At 48.0% G+C, this 21,462-nt stretch overlaps 1 protein-coding gene across 1 annotated transcript; it reads right to left on the reverse strand.

The window, feature by feature from the left end:
- Positions 1–5,699: 5,699 nt before the first annotated feature.
- On the reverse strand, positions 5,700–18,579 carry LOC134508692 (transcription factor JunD-like). The gene is made up of 2 exons (XM_063320613.1): positions 18,327–18,579; positions 5,700–18,245 (listed from the first exon to the last, which is right to left on the reverse strand). The coding sequence occupies exons 1-2, from the start codon at positions 18,577–18,579 to the stop codon at positions 17,269–17,271; spliced, it is 1,230 nt and encodes a 409-aa protein (XP_063176683.1). The 3' UTR covers positions 5,700–17,268.
- Between the last annotated feature and the right edge of the window lie 2,883 nt (positions 18,580–21,462).

Here is a 21,462-nt window from a genome sequence, read left to right on the forward strand (position 1 = left end):
GCATAGAGGGGTCCCACCTGCAGGGAGGAGCAGACAGGACAGGTGACCAAAAATTGACCAACAGGGGTATTCCATCCCCTCTGCCCCGTGCTCGGTATAAAAGCTGAGGGATCGATGGGTCAGCCCTCTTTCTTCAATGGCTGACGTACAAGGAGGACCCTGTCTGTTCATCTGCCTTTGATCCCGATCCGTGAGTTCCTGACTCCAGCTGTGGAATCTAGTTGCCACCCATCGCTGGGTGGCACTTCCTCAGTGTCTACTGGTGACATCATCCTGGGAGCTTGATACAGTTTTGTATATACTATATCTATTTCATTATTTTCCTTTTTATTTTATTATTAATATTTCATGAAAGTAGTTCAGTTCCTTCTAAATTCATAAATCTCTTTGTCTGTCTTCCTCCCCTCTGTGTGTGAGAGGTGGGGAGAGAGCATCTGTTACCAGTCATTGCCCAATTTGGCCAAAACCACACCACCTTCTTTTTTTTCTTTTCCTCTCTCCTGAGCTCACAGCCTCAAAAGCTCAGAAGTGCAGCCAGATCCTTCCTCTTACACAAGGGTGGGGCAAAGATGCCTGAAGTGCTCCCTGTGTGCCCTGATAGCAAAGATGGCCCTGATGGACCCAGGGCAGTTTGGACAGGACTATCACCAGTGGCCCCCCATGATTTTAATTTGGCCGGCACTGTGGAAGAACGGCACACCGAAAGGTCTGGGTCCAGCCGTTGTAGCAGCTCCTGGCCAGCCAGACACACGCTGCTGCAGGGTGCCCGCTCTGTGGCTGCTGCAGTGGCACGAAGCAGTACGAAGGGTTAAATATGATGCTCCATTCCTGCCGCCACCACCACGGTGCCCAGCAGTAACAGCCACAGATCCGTCCAAGAAGGAGGGACTCACCTTCCTGCAGCTTCTTGCAACGCTGGTGTGCGTAGTGAGGTATCAGTGCGTGCGGTTTTAATAAAGGAACGCCAGCGCGCAGTCTGACACGTAGCGAGTTCTTCCCTGCAAGCAATTTCTCTTTCCAGCCCGGCACACTCACTTCACATAAAGGCAATGCAGTACAGTAGAAAGTCTCTCCTGGTGCAGGCTGTCGAAAGGAAAGTACCGATGCTAATTGTGAAAGCCAAGGGAACAAGACCGAGGGCAGGAGGCGGCTGCCCAGCTGCGCGGCACAAGGCGGGCACTCCCCTGGGCCACGCTCTGCGCATCTGTCATTTCCCGAAAATGACAATGAGTCACATTTGCCCTGTGTCTCATTTAAAGAAACTGAAAGTATTAACTGCTCAGGCATTGGGAAAGGCTGCCGGAGCCATAGCTACGCAGGCACTGGAAAGCCCACGGGGGTGTTCCCGAGCAGCAGCCCATGAGCGAGATTGTCCCTCAAAATCTCCAGAATTGGTGATCAGTGGGACCCCAGCAGCTTCAGAAAGGCTCGGGGTGATCCAAGGGGGATATTGAGGGTTGAAGATGCTCAATGATTGAATGAGAGGGACAGGTATTTGCACAGCTGGGGTTTGGCTCAGGTCTGTCTTATCCAGAGTGCATGCTCTCAGGCGGTGTGGAAACAGACTTCAGAATAGTCAGTAGGAAAGCATTTTTTCCACCACCCACTAAAAACGGATGCACTGTGAAAGAGAGAAATTATGGGTGAGGAGGGGGAGTTGCTAATCTCCTGAGATCAACACAGCTGGCCAGCACCTGAAGTTAAATCTTCAACTCTCCTCAAAAGACTACAGAGAGGAGAGAAAAAGGCTGGAATACATTCCACCCCCCACCCCCCCCAGCCCAGGTAACTCTTACTTAATATCCAAGTGCGAGCTCTGGAGAGCCTTGCCCTGTGGCAAAACAGCAGTGGTAACCTGGCACCTCTGTGGTGCTTTCTTAATTACATTCAAGTTGCCGATTTTCTAAAGCATGTTTTGGGGAATATTTTCAAGTCTCCCCATGCTGGCATTTTACCCCAAAGTATTTACATTGGTCTCAATTTTCTGTAATTTTCTCTCTGGGATTTTCCTTCATTTTCTCCCCCATTTGAGCATGCTAAACAGGAACCCCAAAGAGAAATGAGATCCAAGAGCTCCTTGGAGCCAAGGGGCAAGACTACAAAGCCCATCCCGTTTTTAGGGCTACTTTCTCACTGTGGCTTTACTCCGGTCCTGACCAACACAGGACAGCAAGGCCGTGCTGACCTTGCATGCTGGCGGCACTCACTTGTCAGGCAGTCTCTCTCCTCTACACCTGCGGTTGTTGTTCAGTTTACTAGTTCTTTGAACTGAGATTTTCCTCTTTTGTACATTGAGAGATGAAAGGAGGGGAACACTCCTGCCGGTATGTGGTCTCCCTGTCCTTCTCTCTTCAGGAGGGTGTATTCCGCGGGCTGCCGAGCAGAGAAGTACCCCCACACACCTGGGCGAGGAAGGCAAGGGGAGAGGGAGGGGATGCAGGGAGCTGGGGAGGCTGCCAGCTGCAGCCACAGGGAGCAGATGGAGACGCAGCGTTAGGGTTAGAGAAAAGCAGTGAGTGGGAGGCACTGAAGGAGAGCTCAGGCATAGAGAAAGGATGGGAACAGGGTGGAGAGGAAGGCAAAGAGTTCCTCATTGCAACTCTTGTATAAGCATCAGGACTTGCAGAGCACCAGCAGGTCCAGCTGTTTGCTGAGGAATAGGGTAATGCAGGGGCACAGCTATTCCACTACGGGCACAGGCTATGGGAAACCTTCTTCAGGGGTAAGATTTGCTTCAGGCACCTCAAGGAGGCTGCTAAGCAGATGCAATGGTTGCAGCTAATAACCCATTTCATGCTCCTTTCAGTTGGCTCACAGCTCAGGGCCATGGACAACTGAGTTGTTTGCTGTCCTGCCTGCCAGTCACCAGGAGCAGCAAGCTCCCTATGGAAACTGCAGAGACTGCTCTACCAGGTCGAAAGGAAAAAACTTTCTTGATTAAAGAAAAAAAAAAAAAGGCAACCAAAACCCCACAACAAGCTGAGCAAAGGATGGGCATTTAATCCCAGGCTTATTTAGGTTAGGTAGTGTGGTGTTCAGGGCTGCTGTGTTGCAGGTTACGTGACTCTGTGGCAACAAGTGGACAGGAGCTGCCAGATCTGAGCAGAGCAGGAGTCTATTTAACACAACACTATGGCTTGGAGAGCAACTGTCTCCAAGTGTGTCCACAAAGGAGTAAAAGCTGCAAGGAGATGGTCAGAAATAATGTGACCTGGCTGCGCTATTTGTCTCCTCCTGTGCCTCCTGGTCCAGGTTACTTAATTCCTGGAGAATGAGCTTTGAGATACCCTCCAAAACTCAATCATTAGGATGCATTACCCATAGCAGTCAAATCATGGGACGTGACATGTATCCAGGGAGCTGTGACTGGCTTTTGCAACTTGGACTCTCAGGAGTCAGGAGATTCTGAGCCCTGCCGAACATGCAGACCACAGGCTGACAGTAGGGAACCGCCTCCATCCACCCAACCACCTCTCTGAACTGATGCACCCTTCGGTTACAGTCGTCGGCTCCCCACCACCCCTGCAGCGGGGTCTTTCTGGGACTGACATTTGAGAACTGCAGCAAAAATGACAAAGGCACAAATTTCGGATTCGGCAGGATGGCTCAGGTGATGAGACATCTGCCCAAATGTGCTGAAATCTTGTCATTTACACTTCCTGACCTCATTTACAGTTGGTGGGGGGAAACCCAAGGCAACTTGTGTGTCATATCTTGCACATTGCTATGTCACACCAGAGAAAGGGAAAACTTCAAAAAATTACTTTAATGCGGCCAGCTGCAGGTGAAACAGAAAGTAACCAGCCAACATCAGGACAAGTGAAAGAGGTTCACAGCTTTTTTGTGTCATCTGCTATTTGACTTCTGGCAACTAATGCAATTGCCTGAGGGGCATATGCCAGAACCTGAGTCACCCATGCTGGAGAAAGAGTAGGCTGCAAAAGAACCATCGAGCCTTTGCCTCACTTAGTCTAGAAGAGGGGCAATGCCCAGGAATAAGTGATGACTTGTTGAATTACTACCTTAGGGCACTGTTCTTGGAAGCCATACAAGGGCCGTGTCTGTTCCACTCCTGAAGGACCCCAGAGACAGAGCGGGAGGAGGAAGGGACCATCTCAGAAGCAAAAAAATGAACACAATTACACAAGTTGTTCAACCAGTGCAAAGCACCCAGCTTTTCCTCCACACCCTGTGGATAATATAGCACAATCAGCCTGAACTACCTCCTCCCTGAGGACTTTTGAAGGCATGGCCCTGAGACACTCAAGGCCAGAAGAACTGACAGCTTAAAGAGAACAAGTAGACCAGTTCCTGTACCACATAGTCAAAACACTTTTCTATGGAACTAGGCTCTGAAGCTCAAATTGACATCCAAAATTAGCAACAATACCCTCAAGCATCTATCAAAGCGTTAAAGGCTCTCACCATCCTGTTGTTCTGCCTTCCCTCTGTATTTAATTTGGAAAGCATCAAGATTATTGCAAGAGAGCTGCAGACTCTCCCAGGAAGAAATCTGTATTAGAGTGGAGTGGAAATCTGCAAAGGAGTGGTCTGCCTCGCATGTGTGAAACACAGCCCGCAGTCATGCACGATGTGGAGATTAAAAAGCATTAAGTAACTCCCAGAGCACTGAAGGAGGCATGGCTCACATTTATAAGTCACAGTAGTCCCACCCCAAACTGATTATGCGGTCATGCACTGTAAGTGCCAACGTACAACAGCTTGAACGACAGTGTGCTCACAGCTTCCTTTTCACCACCACCCCCCAACTTCTGCATGCTTCTGAAATCTTAGCTTTCATACCTCACACCAGAAGAACCCCGTCCCTCTACCATGGATTCAGTGTCAGATCTAGAACCCACGCACCTCTAGGGAGCAAGCCAGGGGTCCAGCCGTGCGCTGGGGTCTGAGCCGGTGTAACCAACGCCACCAGTGCTGCCCCGCTTCTCGGCTCTTCACTTGAAACTTGGCATCCTCGGAGCATTCTTGGTGGCGCTTGGCACTCAGTCCTTCCCCTTGCCTCTCAGTTTGGAAGGACGTATCCGGAAGGCAGGGCTGCCTTCCCAGAGCAGGGGAGCTTTCAAGTGGGACTTCAGAAGTGTTTTTAGCACGTGGCAATGTTTACTGAGTAGCTCTCCTTTGGGAGTATGTCAAGATGTCGCAACGGGCATAAGAATGATCACGGGGAAGAAAAAGAGTTGCCTTATTCAACAGATTAGCTCCAGATGTGGCTTCAGACCAGTATAAATGGCAAAAAGTTTTTGCCATCGCTCATTCTGCTGAAACAGAAAAGTCCCGACATGGGCAACTGGAGTCCCATCCCACAGTGCTGATGACTCCAGTCAGTTTTTCCTTAGTAATGGCCTGAAATCTGATGTCACCAGAGCTGGACTTCCTCTTCTCTTTTGCCCTTTTCAAAAGTTTACTTTTTTGAGTTGCATCTGCTCTAGCATATAGGGAAGTTATCCTGAAGAACAGCTTTTTTACAAGAAGAAATTCTTCCTTCCTTGCACTTCAAAACGTTGATACAATCGAAAGCAGCAGCACATTAAGCATGAGTAAAAATATTTTTAAAAAAGCCCAGATCAACAAATTCTTCTTGGATTTTCCAACCAAACGACAACAATACCTTAAGCTGACTTTTAAATTTCTTGCTGAAATAATGAAAACACAGCCAAAAATATGAATATAAAGCAGTTTTAATTTTCCTCTAGATATTTATATCAAAGAAATACTCATGTCCAAGTACTGTACATACAATATCTTCCTTATAAACTCTTTAGTTTAAAACACATGTACAAAATTGCACATTGCAGTTTGCAAAAAATCATAAATACCTTTTTGCATGTAAACAATTCCAGCACAAGGATCAATGTTATACATTCCAAAATGTCTAAGTGTCTGTTCAGAAACAAACAAAAAACAAACAAAAATTCCACTGTGATCTCCATAAAGGTCCTAGTGTTACAAATCAATCATTAACAGGTTTCTAACCGATGTACTACACAAAAGGATACATAAATGAGCACAAGGCAAGTCGCCTTTTAGTCGTAAGTACTTAAGACAGAGGCTTGAAATACAATTCTGCTACCATTTAAACCCATGGTAGCCATCCCACAGTATTTAGTGGTAGCAGCATTGTGTTAATTTTTCCAAGATTGCCAATCGCAGTATGCCTTACTTTTAATTCTTAAACAAGTTGGCTACCACTGAACAGTAGGAACTGGAAAATTATTGTAAACACAGTTATCACCGTTGTATATTTAGTAAGTTACAGTATTCTTCTAAACACATCACTAAATTAAGAAAATGTTTTACATTTAATCAAGTGCAAGATGCCAACTAATGTCCACTTTGTCTCAGAAATAAGTATTTTAGATATAATACTACATAGTTTGTAAAAGTAAATAAAAAAATTACAATGGACATAATCCTCAGTTGTATATTATTAAGCCCTGTAGCTTCTGTTTGCATAAAAAAAATATCACCGCATCAGAAAAAAAGCTGTCAGAAGTGTCCTTGATAAACCTCTCCTGACCAAATCCAGCAAATGAGTAGCTACTGAATTTTGTTTCATTATTATTACCTCCGCCTGTGTGCAACATCCTTGCCAGCACACCTGTTTGAAGAGTTCCTAAAAATAATCAGGTTCAAAAAAAAGGGGAAGTATTTCTGTCTCCATACAAAGTCATTTGTTTTGCTGTTTGGTTTTTTGTTTTGTTTGTATTGGGTTTTTTTTAATCTATTCAAATACTGTAATTTCTTTAAATTCTTCCTAAAGCAGAGATTTTGAAAGGGTTTCTCAGAGGCTTCCTCTGTGCCAGCTAATTTAATAAGGCAGAATAAGAAGGTACACGTAAACCCAACTTACAAGAACCCAGGAAAGGATGTAGGCAGACAACCACCCACCGACTAGTTGCACGTAAGCTGCTGGAAGAGTAAAGCCAAATCTGAACTGCTCTGTCTCCACCTTTCGTTTTGAACAGCTTTCCTGAACAAGAAAGTTTCAGCGCCATGCCTGAAGCCCTGGGAAGGACCAGTTTGGATTTCAGAGCTGTAGGAAGTGGCAGTTTGCTCACACTTCTCCTTTTGGACAAAAAGAGAGCTTGGGGATGCTCGTGGCTGGGGCTGCTTCTCCTTTTCAGGAGGTCCCTTTGGTCCGTTGATCAGCATGTGGCACAACTGTAATCCCAATGAGGACCACTGGACTTGCGTGATCCTAGCAGCAGCCCCAGCCCACAATATTGCAAGGCTCACGATTCTGCAGGGCATGAGGCATTTTCTGCATTGCTGAAGTTCAGCAAGAACCAGGCACCAAAAAGCACTGTACGCTTTCAAAACTGGGTCCTATTGCCCAAGAGCTCTCTCCTTTCTAGCTGGTGGGAGTTAGTTGCTCTGCTCAACAGATGCAAAGACACATGGCTCAAAGAATGATGGATTTCATCTTTCCCAGTCTGCACCTACCCAGAGCTGCTCCTTTCTCAGAGGGTCTGAGTGATACCATATTAGCCATCGTGAACACCACACAGCGAAGGCACACGTATGGTCTCCTAAACCTCAGAAGGATTTTCAGTCTAGGCAGAAACTGCGGGAAGAACAAGCCAGCCTTAGATGAGCCACTCCAGGAAAGAGAAACTGCCCTGGAACAACATCCTACAACTCCACAGACTGAAAAACTTGGAAAGATGAAGCCAGTGAGACTTATTCAGCAATACAGACCCAGCCGCCTTTCCTGGTAAAACCCTGCATACGGAGCCTAAGGATTACCTTCAAAGATCACAGACCAGAGGTAATCTAGGAGATTAACATGAGTTTTAAGGACTAGGAGCCTCGGGGCCTTTCACAGCACAACAGCCGTGACACTGCCTGCTCTGAAGATCTCTACCCTTCTCTCCTTCTGACCTTAAGAACGCAGTAGACCCATTCCTAATTAAGAAGAGGGGGAGTGGCAAGAATCAGTGGCCAAATTTTCGTGGGTGAGAGGCCTATGCAGACTTGCTCATCATTTTCAGTTTGAAAGCCAGGAATTGCACAATACTATATTGCAACACTTATTCCCTCCCCTTTGTCCCCTACAAAGTAGCTACGCGCAACCCAAGCAAAATCACTGGTGCAAGGAAGTGTTTACGCTGATGGCTCGCATGTCAGAACTGCGCTAAGTGTCTCTGTAATTAACAAATAGTGCTTTGCAACAAAGTGAAACAATTCTCCGAGATTTGCTTGTGTTGCATCTTTTGTTCCAGGTTTGGGTTGGTTGTTTTTTTGTTTGGTTTTTTTTTGTTTGTTTTGTTTTTTGTTTTGTTTTGTTTTGTTTTGGGGGGGGAGGGGGGAGAAGGAAAATATTAACGATGCCTGAATATCTAATCTGTTACATGCGGAGGAATGCTCAAGGGGCTCGCAAGAACTTGTTTTGCTACATGTTGAGCAACACCACATGGGAAAGCCTTGAAATTAGAGCAAATGCTGGAAGACAGGGCGTAGCTGTCTTTTGGAGCTCGTCCTTCACGGGCCACATTTTATTAGAGAGCAGACCTTTGCATCATCAGTCAGCATTCAGACCTGGACTTTATTTGATGACATTTCAGTATGGTGGTTGCCATGGCTTTAAATAAATAAGTGTGAAATTACCAGTCATCAGGCCAAATAGGGAGGGGCACAGTTTCCAAAGAAGAGAAGTTTAGAAGATACTAAAGCAGTCATAACAAAAAAAAATAAGCTAAAAAGCATTCTGAAGATCAGTCTTAATTCTCTGCCACTTAAACATACAACAAATATTACCATTAAATACTGTATTGGAGAGAAATTTTATTTCTTTGTTGGATTTTTTTTTTCTTACTGTTGCTGCTTCCTCCAACTATCATCTCTAACTATCAGCATAGAGAAAGGAATAAAAAAGTATACTTTTATTAGACACTTTTAGCCTGCTGGGAAAGTGGTAACATACCACAAAGATACCACAGACATACCAGCTTGTGCTGTGATTTCAGTTACAGTGTGCCCAGAAAGACTTTCAAACATTCGAAGGATTTACACTAACATTTGAGTAACTGGCACAAAATACTTTGGACTGGTAATGAAGCTTAGCCACCATTTTAGGAATCTCTGTTCTGAAGGTGTCATCTTGCCGACTGTAAACAGAATAGGTGTCCTAGCTACTTATGGCTGTAGTTTATGTGACATATTATATATATCAAGATTATTTAACTCCCCAGTAGTCGGTGCATTCCCACTATTTCTGTCACCATTCCATGAATATTAAAAGACAGAATGGTAAAAGCTGGAAAAAACAAGAGTTCAACCTCTAGCTCTATTCATTAAGAAGGCTGAGTTTTATAACAGTATCTTTCCCTAGCAATTACTCGGGAAAAGGAAGAAGGGTATCCTAACTATGCTCTCTGGAACAGTCCATTACTTTTATTCTATGCCACCACATTGCTCGTGTCCTACATTACATGAAAATCTGGAGATTTATAAAAACAGAGGTGTGGGAAAAGTTCTCAAGCTCAACATGTTATCCTTCAAAAGACTCAGTGTGAACCACAAGACTATCTTTATGAGCCTTTTTTTTAAAGGCTGTTCGTTCTTAAAGGTCAATTTTCCACGTCGTGCAGGAGGGCCACACATCCCTCAGGGCGGTGGGAAGCTTTCTGCAAAGGACAAGAAAATGGTATCAAACAGTTCTGCAGAGTTCAAGCTGCTGGTTATGATTTTTCAAATGTTCAGTCCATGGTCTGAGAACAGGGTTGCAGCGAGAACCCTGACTTTTAACAGCTTCAGCTTTCTCCGTCTATGACAGAAGTAATACCACAATCTCGCTGATTGTAACTGAACAGTTGCAAGAGATGCTTCAAGGTACTCAGCAGAAAGGTTTTCAAATTTATTTAAACAAATTTCAAGGGAAGAGTGAAACAGGACTTAATATAGAAAAGTAACCAAACTTGCAAAACCAAAATGAAAACAAAGAAAGACTGCAACCAAAAATATTTTTTTCTGGGACTGGATGGAGGGTCTGTTATTGATCTCCAGTGACACAGCTCTCCAGACTGTGTGGACCTTATTTAGGTGGCTTACAATTCCACCCTGAACTAGTTCTTAACCAATAAGTAAGAGTAGAAGTAAATCTTATCAGCAGTGTGCTAAATATCACAACCTAGCAGTGTATTAGTGCACAGTGAACTGGTCATATCTATTATCTCCGTGTGTTAGCAAGGCTTCATAGTCAACCATCACTCCAAAGCATTCCTACAGAAATCATAATTCCTCCCGAAAAGCCATTTAGCCAGCACACATACTCCTTAAACTATTGCAGACCATGTTAATTACTAGTACTAGAAATTCAGAGCAAAGCTCAATTTACAGCTAGCCACACTATGGATACAGACTTTTTAGGTAACAGACAAAAACGCAAACAGCAGGTAAGTAATTATTTAGGGTGACTCCCTTGCAAACATTATTTATAATAACCTTCCCTTCACTTTGCAGCAAATAACTACATATGAACTACAGCACTTCAGATTACGTTAAGGCTAAATGTGACTTTAAAATAAATGATCTTTTCATATTAATTTAGTATTGCAGGATTTGACAGTCCTCCAATTTGACTGGAAGTCTGAAAAATCACCTTGCTATCACCCACAGAATTACAGCTTAGTTTTCTTCCGGGAGAACTCGACCATGCCAAAGGATATGAAGATGACCCATCGTACTGCTGCAGCTAAGAAAATCACAGTTCCTCCATTTGACCATGCCCTTCTCTATGCATGCTAGTGTCCGTGCACAACACCTTGAAATGCGTTTGTGGGTATCTGTCTGCTTCAGAAGAATTTGTTCATAAAGTTCAGATTTGCTGGCTTTTCCCATATCAGTGGCTGGCACTGAGTGGAGAGGATACCACCCAAACCAGAACTCCAGCACAAGAACTCATGTCCCCAGCGGGCACACGACCAAGATTACAGAATCCCAGAATGACAGGGGATGGAAGGGACCTCTGGAGATCATCTAGTCCAACTCCCCCGACTGAGTGCTTTTACATCAGCGACACACTTTTATCAAGACTACTCAACAGAAAGTTGCATTTCAAAACACAGCATTGGGGTGAAGATACACATCCTAGACTGGTTTCCTTCCTCTCCCCACCACTGTTTCCTCAGCAGGACCCTGTGAAGGCAGCTAGAGCATGGCATCCTGACTGACCTACGTGCAGTGGACTGTTGCAACATCCAAGCAGAGATCCGGTTTGTGACTGTGTTGATGCAGGAAGTAATCCATCTAGTAGGCAATAGCTTAGGAAAAGTGCTTCCAGACTAAAGCAAGTGGGAAGGATCAATGCCTGTGGCAAGTCAACAAGATGGTGTCTCAGAAAGCCACCCTTGTTATGAATTAGGTGTATACATTTCTAGACTCTCTTAGCAACACACAGACACAGCAGGTTCCCCATGTGCACTCACTGTTGCAGTGTTTTTCAGAAACCTACATTTATTTTGTCACACACGACCACTTCATGCACAAGTTGCTTCTGTCCCGCCTCTGAGTTACGACCACCCACTAGGGGAGAGGTTTCACAGCACAAACAGCTGCAAGCCACTTCATAGGCAGGATGAAAAGGGAGAGATATTTGAAACACAGGACAGAAGCAACTGGGAATTAATAAGACCTCTTGTCTTCAATAACGTACTGTGATGGCCTAAGTCTCCATAAATTCAGATTTAATTCATGAACGCCTTCACAGTAAAGTTTCACCATGCACAGTAAGATTAGCAGCGTTATAAGAAACTTTAGATTCTGCAGTTTGACACAGGAACATTTCATCATACTGCACAGGGTACAGTAAACCCTGATGCAGCTCCACAGCAAGTGTCTGTGGCATCAGAAAGATCAGTCAACATTTGCAGCATTATTGTGCATTGTGAAAGCTTTCTGTTCAAGGCTTTTTCTGCTGATACAGGTCTTGCCAAACGTTAAAAACGGTGAATCCCTGACAAATTTTACTGTCCATCTCTGCTGTAAGATGCACACTCACTGCACACAACAGTGAAGCAATCGAAGGGTGTCAAAACAGCCTAGGAACTCTTGAACACTCATTCTTGGTTACAGTAAAACTGCAAACAAAATACTTGGAAAATGGAAGTGGTTTTGTACAAATCAAGTATGTACACAGATATGCCATACTCCAATTTGTCTACTTGCTAAACATAGAAACTAAGAGAATCAAGTAAGGAAAGAGCAAAATTATCCAGCAGCAATTACAGCTGCACATAAGAATAAACAAAAATGTAACTCGTCTCTTTTTCTTTTTTAACTTACACTGCAGAAGAAGAAGGACACATAAAATGGATTGAAGAATTACTTATGTTACCAGTAGACTGGGGAGGGGGATGTTCTTGCATATTAATTTCAGATATAGAGAAATTTTCTCTCAAAAGGTACTGGATTCAAACAGCCAAGACTCAGGTTATGGAAGCCAAGTCACTATTTTCAGCATAACTAGTAATTCAGACATAGCATGCATCTGTACTTTAGACACCCCCGAACACTATACAATAATTTGGAAAGTATTATCAAGCTATGTAACTGATTAGAAATTAGTTACCAAATAGAACTTCCACTTTAACAGCTGCAAACTGCAGAATACCTCAAGGCTTAAATTTAAGAGATATCCCTTTGTCAAAGGTGAGAGAGACGTGGTTGATCAGATATTTAAATGAACAAAAAAGGATGACTCTTCCTTCAGTAATGACATAAGCACGAACCAAGATAACAGAGAATTGTAGTAGGGCCACCCTTTGATCTTGAACAGTGCATGATAGTCAATAGTAATTTATGAGCTGCAGTGAAGTGTCCAAATCCTTTGAGGTATTTACTTCTTGCAATTCCATCAAAGACTCATGACAAAAATGTCACCACCAGAATCACCCCTCTCAGGACTTATCACCTCCAAACACCTACACTTCTCAAAGTATGCAAAGTACTTGTGTTTTGGGAACTGCTCTCTAAGACTGACAAATGGGCTCGACGCAGAGTCACAGTGAAAGTAGTAAGAACCACTCACCAACCACCCGACCCGTCTGGACACCTTGTGATAGTGACAGATTTCACTACCCATTCTATGCCGGGGAGTAAACCAATCAACTTTTCTAGCAGTGGCATCATTTGACCCAGTCGTAGCAGAGTACTTCCCCTGCACTCACAGCAAGCAGGGGCAGATCTGACGGGAGCTCCTCCCTCTGCCCAAGGAAGGGGTGAACAAGACTTCCCTCACCACAAACGCTCCTCCTCCTACTCCCCAAGACAGAAAAGATCTGATAACAATTCAAAGAAATGAAAGTCACTTACGAATCAAACTATTGTGCTGTAGCACCTAAATAGGAAGGCACTTTACATCTAGATCAAGACCTCGGTTCAAGTGCATTCTAAATCGGCTGATGAGCAGCAATCAAGATTTGCACAGGAGCAAATCCACCAACCAAAACAGACAAAGGAAGGGACTGCATAAACTCCAGTGTAGACATTACACGTAGGGCAAAGAAACAAAGAGGGATGCTTATTTGTCATGGGTTTGCACCTGGAATGCAAAACCAGATCAGAAGGGCATGAGGGTAGCCTGCAAATCAAGTCACGCAGTCAGAATCTTTGTAAGGACTAGCAAAAAGTGTGCAGAAGTATAAAAAAACACGGTACAGTTCTGAAGGATGAAGAAAAATACTAAAAACCACTGAGGTTCCACTGAAGATAAACTGATTTTTTTGGGTTGTTTTTTTGTTTTTGTTTTGGTTTTTGTTTTTTTTTGTTATTTTGTTTTTTACAGTGACTCTTATACAGACAACTTGCATGAAGTTACTGAGAAGGAGCTACATTGATGCAAAACATATAAACAGTCTGGAAAATTTTTACCCAGTATCTATCTTTTAGGATCTCACAGTGACCAAAGTTTCAGGCAGAAAATCAAAACCTGAAAGAAACAGACATGAAAAATGCTGCAACAAACTGAATAGAAGAGGCAGAACAAGATAAAGAAGCCATATTTAAAGATTTAGGAACACTGTGGGGGTAAAAGTCAGAGTACTGATGTGCTTCAGAAGACAGTACCAACCAACCCTGACAGCTGCAGCAGGCAAGTACTGCTGAGTCTCTTTATATTGGTTTAAACTGCTGGGCTATCCACTCACATCTCTGCTATAGAAGCAGCAACCTATAGCAGAACCAACAGGGAAAAAAACACAACCAACCCACACTATTCTCAGGTTTTGCTCATGCCAGTGTTACATCCCATGTCTTAGCCTAAATACCAGACAAAAGAAGGTATTCATGAAGGTAACCTGCCACTCTACAGAAAACAGGTTTCTTTCTGACAACTCTGCTACCAGAATAGTAGCCTCTGGCAGAGAGCTGGAGCCACCAGCCTCTCTAGTAGTGTCTCATCAGTCATCAGGGTAACAGAGCTGGCCTGTCAGCACCTCTACCACCTAACAGATGTCAGCTAGAACATAAAGCAGGCTACCAAAGAAGTTACCACACAAGATCTTTGAGAGGCTGGACGCAGGACTGCTCTTGCAGAAAGTTCAAATGGGAGACAGGTAACGTGTGGTGGTTTCCAGCTTTAACACCACCATGCTGAAAAGGGTGACCTCATTATAACCCTGCCAGGTTATAGCCCATGATAGCCCTGCCTTTGGCTGGGAAGGGAAATTGCAGGAGTTTCCTGTGTTTTATGGATCACCCACTTCTCCTTCTACATTGTTAATTTATTATGACCCGAAATGGTAAAATAAGTAACGACCAAGTACTGCGCAGCTGCATTTATCACTGTCCTGTGTCCTACTGCAAGATCTTTACCTAGCCCTACACTCATTTGCAAATACAAGAACTGAAACAGTTGTGTCAACCCATGTAATTTTTATGATTTTTTCCAGGATTTCTTCAAAAAACCCCATCTCACCACGCATGCAGTAAAGCCAAGTGTCTCACATCAATGCATTTACCAGGCAGCGCTACCTCTCTCACTAGGGAAAACGTGTTAATTCGGGGGGTGGGGGGAAGTCTTTATCAGTTGCTCCAGTCTTGCAGCATCCTTGCAGGTAGGTGATGCCTGCCACATAGTAAAAAACATTTCTTTTTCACCCAGTTGTTATATAACAGGCAGCGCTACAGATTGCATGCTGTACGGTTCAGAACGCCTTTCTGAAGTCCTTAAACCTGTCTTAAGATCCAAATGGTTTTTCACCTGTTCATTAATATTTCTAACAGCAGAAGGTACTGTTACAGGCAATCATTTCAACCACCGAAAAAGGCTCTGGTGACATGATTAAACAGTTATACAATGATTAATATGGCTTCTACCTAATTTGCATATGCATTAAGAAAAGAAATATCCTCAGAGCATCTCAGCTACAATAACACAATTACTATGCATTGTCATGTCATTTCACACGTGTGCCAGGAATGACTATGCACTAAAAGAAAAACCTCAACACACTTGACTGCCACAGCTCAACTTTCTGAACAGATAGCACTCACGTATCCCCAATAAAAGCAAGAAAAACTGTGAGTCTATCCCATTCTTCTTGAATTTCAAAGCATCAAGTGTGGCCTTCAGAAGAAGTAAGAGATGTTTAACAGCTCCTGAGTGGGTTTAACAGATCTGAGCAATGGCTTGTACACATAAAGATGTCTATGCCCCCTCGGCTCCTCATACAATCCCCCATTTTCACCAGCTGGCACAGACACGTATCCCCATGTAAGATTTGCCTCTGAGTTTTTAGCACAGTTTCAAAGAGGGGAGCGGGCCCCACTCTGCAGCTGGATCTGCTCAGGAGAAGCCCTGTCCTCCCCCAGCCGCAGGCCCAGCCCGCAGCCCCTGCACTGAGGGGCTTCTGGTGGGGTGACTGTCACACTCCGACAGACCCTTCCCACTGCACCATGCCACAGGGCTCGACAGCGCTGCGTTAGCGGCTATGCTCAAAACACACGGGTGCAGCAGAAGCAAAGGTAGGCAGTAGTGCCAAGCAAGGGATCTAAAGCTTCCAAAAACTTATTGAGGATTATGTCTAATCAGAGGAAATAGTCCCTTCGCGATTCTCTTCTACTAGTAAAATCTTGACAAAGAAATAAATCACACCAATTCTTCCCAACCAGAAAAATGTTTCGCATTCTAGCGCTGACTCTTTCTGTCTCTAGAGTATTGCAGAAAGTTTCTTTAGAACAAAGTAGACCAAGAAGCAAGATACAGATTTCTACTGAAAAATAAATCTACTTCTCCACAATATTTCTGCAATTTATTCAAACAGAGTACAATGGAATTACCACCTTTATAGCTAACCCACCCCAAATCTGAGCCCTTTTCCGTATAGCACTGAATTGTTACTATACTAAGCAAAGAGCAAACACTACTGGAATGTACACAGTGAAGGACAAAAAAGTAAAGCTCTTCTTGCCAGAGTAACCATTTCCACTACTAACGTGTTATCTAGAAAAATAAGGTCTAGGCAACGTCCAAAAGTGTTCAAGTTTCAATAAATAACTATCAATGCCCCAGTTTTGCACTGGCACAAGAAATATGGAGCATACAGTTTAGAAAAGTATTTTCATATGACTGAGTCAGCAATGCATTTCATCCTGCTTAAGATTTACAACAAAAATCATTTCCCTCCAGGGTTCGATTTTCAAACCGAAGCCGTATTAAGTGCAAGAGCACCCACGTAGTTGTCTTAACTCTCAATGGCAAATTAAAGCTCTAGAGAAAGACAGTATTTTAAAAAAAGTTCTTTATCAATACCAAGAAAATATACATAGCCATATTATGTTTTAAATATATATATATACACGCACATCTTTTCAAAAGGGTATGATTCTGGCTTTTTTTTTTTCTTTTTAAGTTTGAAAAGCTTATCCATTGCTATACAGTTCAGTAAGGTGTATTAGGAAACACACTTTTTAATATCCCCCATGAAAATAAAGTTGAATCTTTCTGTAAACAGGAATTTCCTTATTTTCCGAAATCTCTACAGACCTCAAGTACTTCACTGGAAAAAAAAAAACCCACCACCAACCACCTGCCCCAAAACCACCCACGGAGACCCTCGCTGCTTAAGTGCAACATCGACAGACCTCGGGAAACGCTTAGCAACACCCGGCTCCTGCAACCGCCTTCTTCGGGCGCAAATAAATAATAATAATTAATAATAATAATAATAATAACAACAGAAGAGCGGCGGCGGGCGAGCACCTCGGCCCCGCGGTGCCTCGGGGCCGGGGCCGGCGGGGGGTGTCCCCTCAGCAGGCGCTGGTCTCCGGTGCGGCGGCCGCCTCGGCGGGAGCCTCCCGGGGCTGGGCGGCGGCGGCGGCGGCGGGGGGCGGAGGATGCCCGGCGGCGTTGATGTGGCAGCCGGAGGAGAGGTGGCTGCGGACGCGGCCCTGCAGCTGGGTGACCTGGGCGCGGAGGAGGTTGGCGGTGGCGGCCAGCTCGGCGTTCTGCCCCTTGAGCGCCTTCACCTTCTCCTCCAGCCGGGCGATGCGCTCCAGCTTCCGCCGGCGGCACTTGGAGGCGGCGATGCGGTTCCGCAGCCGCTTGCGCTCCGCCTTCAGCCGCTCCTGGCTCTCCGCGTCCAGCGGCGACAGCGACGGCGGCGTCGGCGCGCTGCTGCCGCCTTCCCCGCCCGCCGACGGCGGCACCTCGGGCACCGTTTGCGGCTCCTCCAGGGACCGCGACGGCGGCAGCCGACCGCTCCCCAGACCCGCCGCCCCGAAGGCCAGGCCCGGCGGCGGCGGCGGCGGCGGCGGCGGGGCGGAGGCGGAGGGGTAGGCGCTGCCCGAGGGGCTCAGCGGCCCCGCGGGGTTAAAGCCGCTCAAGTTGGTGTAGACGGCCGGCGGGTCGGCGGCGGCGGGGGCTCCCGGCGGCCCCGGGCGGGCGGTGCAGCAGGGTCCCGGCGTGGAGAGCGGCGGCGCCGCCAGGAGCTGGTTTTGCTTGTGCAGGTCGGCCAGGGCCTTAACGAAACCGTCGGCGAAACCCTCCTGCTCCTGCGTCACCGGCTGCCTGTACAGAAACGGCCCCGCCGCCGCTGCCCCGCCGCTCCCCGCCCCGGGCGCCGCCGGCCCCGGGCTACCGGACGCCAGCCCCGCGCCCCCCTGGATCAGCAGCTGCTCCAGGTCGGCGGCCGGCGGTAGTTTCAGCAGCGGCAGCTCCGCGGCCGAGCCCAGCGCGGCCTCCGGGCCGCCACGGGCCGCCGCCGTCGCCCCGCCGCCGCCCGCCGGCTCCGCGGAGCCGGCGGGCGGCGGCGGGGCGGCGGCGGCGGCCGGCGGCGGCGGTAGCAAGCGCAGAGCCGCCGCGCTGCCGCGGGCGCTGGCGGGCGGGCGAAGGGCGAAGGGCCCCGGCAGCGGCGCGGGGGCGGCGGCCGCCAGGTCCCGCTTCTTCCCGGCGCCCAGCAGCAGCTTCTGCCCCGCCGCCGCCGCCGCATCGGCTGCGGGTCCGCCGGCGGTACCGAAACCCGGCAGCGGCACGAAGTCGGGTAACAGCTCCAGTCCTTCCTCGGGGTAGAACGGCGCCTCCATCTTCACGGCGGATCGCCCGCTACGCCCGCCGCTCATGCTGCCGCCCTCGCCGGCCGGCGGCAGCGGCGGCGGCTCCGGTGCGGCGCGGCGCGGAGCGGGCCGGGCTGGGCGCCTGCTCCGCGGGGCCGGCCGCCCTCGGCTGGCAGCGGGGACTGAGACGCCTCCCGGCGCCGCCGGCCCCACGCCACGCCCCGGGCCTGCCGACTGCCCGCCCCGCAGCCGCCCGCGCCGGTCCCCCCGCTCTTTTCCCCGCCCGCCGGGCTTGCGCGAAAGGGCTTCCCGCCGCAGCCCCGGTGTTGCCCCGGTGGGGCGTCCGTGGGGAACCCGCGCTGCTTCCCCCCGACAACTCGCCCCGCGGCTGCGGTGCGGAAGAGGAGGCGCCGCCGGGGGCTTCGCCTGGGACGAGGGGTTTCCCCTGCGCATCAGCCGGGGATGCTCCAGCCACGGCACACGTCCAGCACGGGCAAAGCGAGCGAAGCCCACGCGTGGCGGCTGCTCTGTGCGGGTATTCGTGCGTTGGGTCTGTGACGGACGGGCACAGGGCAGTGCAGGTATCAAGGGTTAATGCTCCCCGACAACGCCGGCTGGGAAGTATGCCGGAGAAACGCTTGGCCGTCGGGAAACATGTCGAGCTGTCAGAGCAAAAGCCATTCGCAAGAAGGAGATGGACCCGACGCAGCTTTTCTTCTCAAAAAAAAAAAAAAAAAAGTTTAGAGAAAGGGTGTGAAACAGCTTAGACGTGTTTTCAATGTTATTGAAATGCGAAAGTACCATTTTTCAGTTTGGGGGTGGTATTTATTTGTTATCTTCCCTTGAGACAATTCCCCCTGCCCCTCTCCAACTCTCCAAAATTCTTACAGGATGAGGAAATTGCTTTACGCCCAGTATTTTAAAAATCTCTTCTGCTCAGGATACGGTTGTGATCCTGACAGAGCTGCTGAAAACTCTCTTTTAAGTCAGCTTGCTGGCTGAGGGCCTCAGCCGCTCATCTACACATTCATCAGTTCTCCCCATCCATGGTGGGATCCAACAGCATCCCCTCAGTGAAGTATCAGCCTTTGGCAATCTACTCATGCTTTCTCCGCGGATATTTCCTCCCTGCACATCAAGACCAAGCGCGTCTTCTCCTGGAGTCTAGCAATGCTGCTGAGCTGTGCTGTAGCCTCACCCTCTGCATGGGCACACTGTGCCTCGACTGTGCCCAGGATAGCTTCAAAACTGGGAGTGGGGGAGGAGGCAGAGACACCACTGTCAAGTCAGGAAGGACTTTGCCCCACACATGCCACTTCAGATCCATAGGAGGACCAGAGTCTAAGTGCACTAATGCCTTGATGACCTTGGCTCGCCTACCTTGGGGCCCCCAACTACTCACCCTTCCCATGGGGCAGGAGCTCCATTTCAACTCAGCTCAAGGCCTTCAGTCCCTGCCCTGCTACGTCGTAGGTGTTCCTCTCTCCAGCCCCATCTCCTGGGTGAACCTTTGGACCTGTGTTTCCAGTTCTGTTCCCGACACCATGTCTTGCTGCTCCTGCCCGGACTCCCTGGGTGGACCTCATAACCTGGTTCATCACCTCTCCTCCTCTGGGTGTGTCAGTGGGTCCAACCACTAGTGCCTGCTCTGCCCGCCCTGCTCAGGCACTGCAGGACTCTGTCCAGGCTGGTGAAGGCCACCGCCTTGGCTCCAGACACTCCAGCTCATCTTCCTGTGGGGCAGCCCTGCTCTGCCACTCCCTGAGGCTGTGGCAGAATCGCTGCCTGGAAAACTGTCCAGAAGAAAACCGTCCAGAAGAAAGCCATCAGGCAAAAGACACAAACAGAGGCATTTGCGTGGATAGGGGAGGAGTAAGCATATCTTTCTTGGTGAGGAAGGTGGTGCTAGAAAGAGCTTATTTTTATTTCCTTGTCTCTTGGCTGACCTAACAGCAGAGGGGCAGAGCTAGAAGTGCTCAGCCAACACCGAGTACTGAAAACAGCTAACAAGAGTGGCTAGCGGCTTTGTGGAAGTATTGCTGTGACTGCCTGCCATGTGGGCTTTTCCTGTCATATTCCCGTGCGACGAATGGCAGTGACTGGTACCTGCTCTGCAGCTAGGCAAAGAGGGCTGTCTGGGCCAAGAAGCCACAGTCTCCAAGCTGAAGTCAGTGCAGCTTCTCTTCTTTCCCTTACGCAGCAAGTGCAGAGAGGGAAAGTGGACTGAGGAGAAAATGAGGTCCTGAGTGGGGACAGAGAAGAAACTGGGGTGTTTCAGTTGGTTCTGGGGACATTGTCAGAGAAATTCTAGATACAATGCAATACAGGGCAGAGATGACACTAAAGGTAGGTCCTTTTGTCAGTCCTCTGACAAGACCTGTTGGTCAGTTGTATAGGGTGGTTTTACTCCCTGAGTTGGAAGGCGAGCCTACAGAATGGAAAAATGCAGAAGCTGCTCGAAATAAACATTCGTAACGACAGATCAATTTATTTATGTTGCTATCTGGTATTTGCTGATATACCTGCAAGCCAAGTCTCGGTGAGCGAAACAAAGTTCTTTTCCACATCCTTAGCGCAACTGTGTGTTATGGCAATGGGGGTGGGTGGGTTTGTTTTCTTTCCCCCCCCACTGCCATTTTTTTTCGCTGAAGAGAACCAGGGAACCCCGCGGGGCTCTCGGCGCCTGTGACAGCCGCCTGCTGCCCGGCCGCCGCCCGTAACCCTGCCCGGGGCCAGGCCGAGCATCCCCGGCCAGGGCCCCCCGCACGGCGGGGGGCGGACGAGCCGGCGGAGGGGGTCACCCTCCCCACGGGCAGGGCCCCCGCCGGCCTCAGCAGCCCTTGGCCCGGGTGGGCCCCGGCCCCCGCCCTGCGGCGCGTAGGCGGGGCCGGGAGGGCGGTGTCGGTGTCGGGGCGCCGCGGCCGCCGCTGCCCAGATGTGCGGCGAGGA

The sequence above is a fragment of the Chroicocephalus ridibundus genome, chromosome Z (assembly GCF_963924245.1).
Source record: "Chroicocephalus ridibundus chromosome Z, bChrRid1.1, whole genome shotgun sequence".
Classification (NCBI taxonomy): domain Eukaryota; kingdom Metazoa; phylum Chordata; class Aves; order Charadriiformes; family Laridae; genus Chroicocephalus; species Chroicocephalus ridibundus.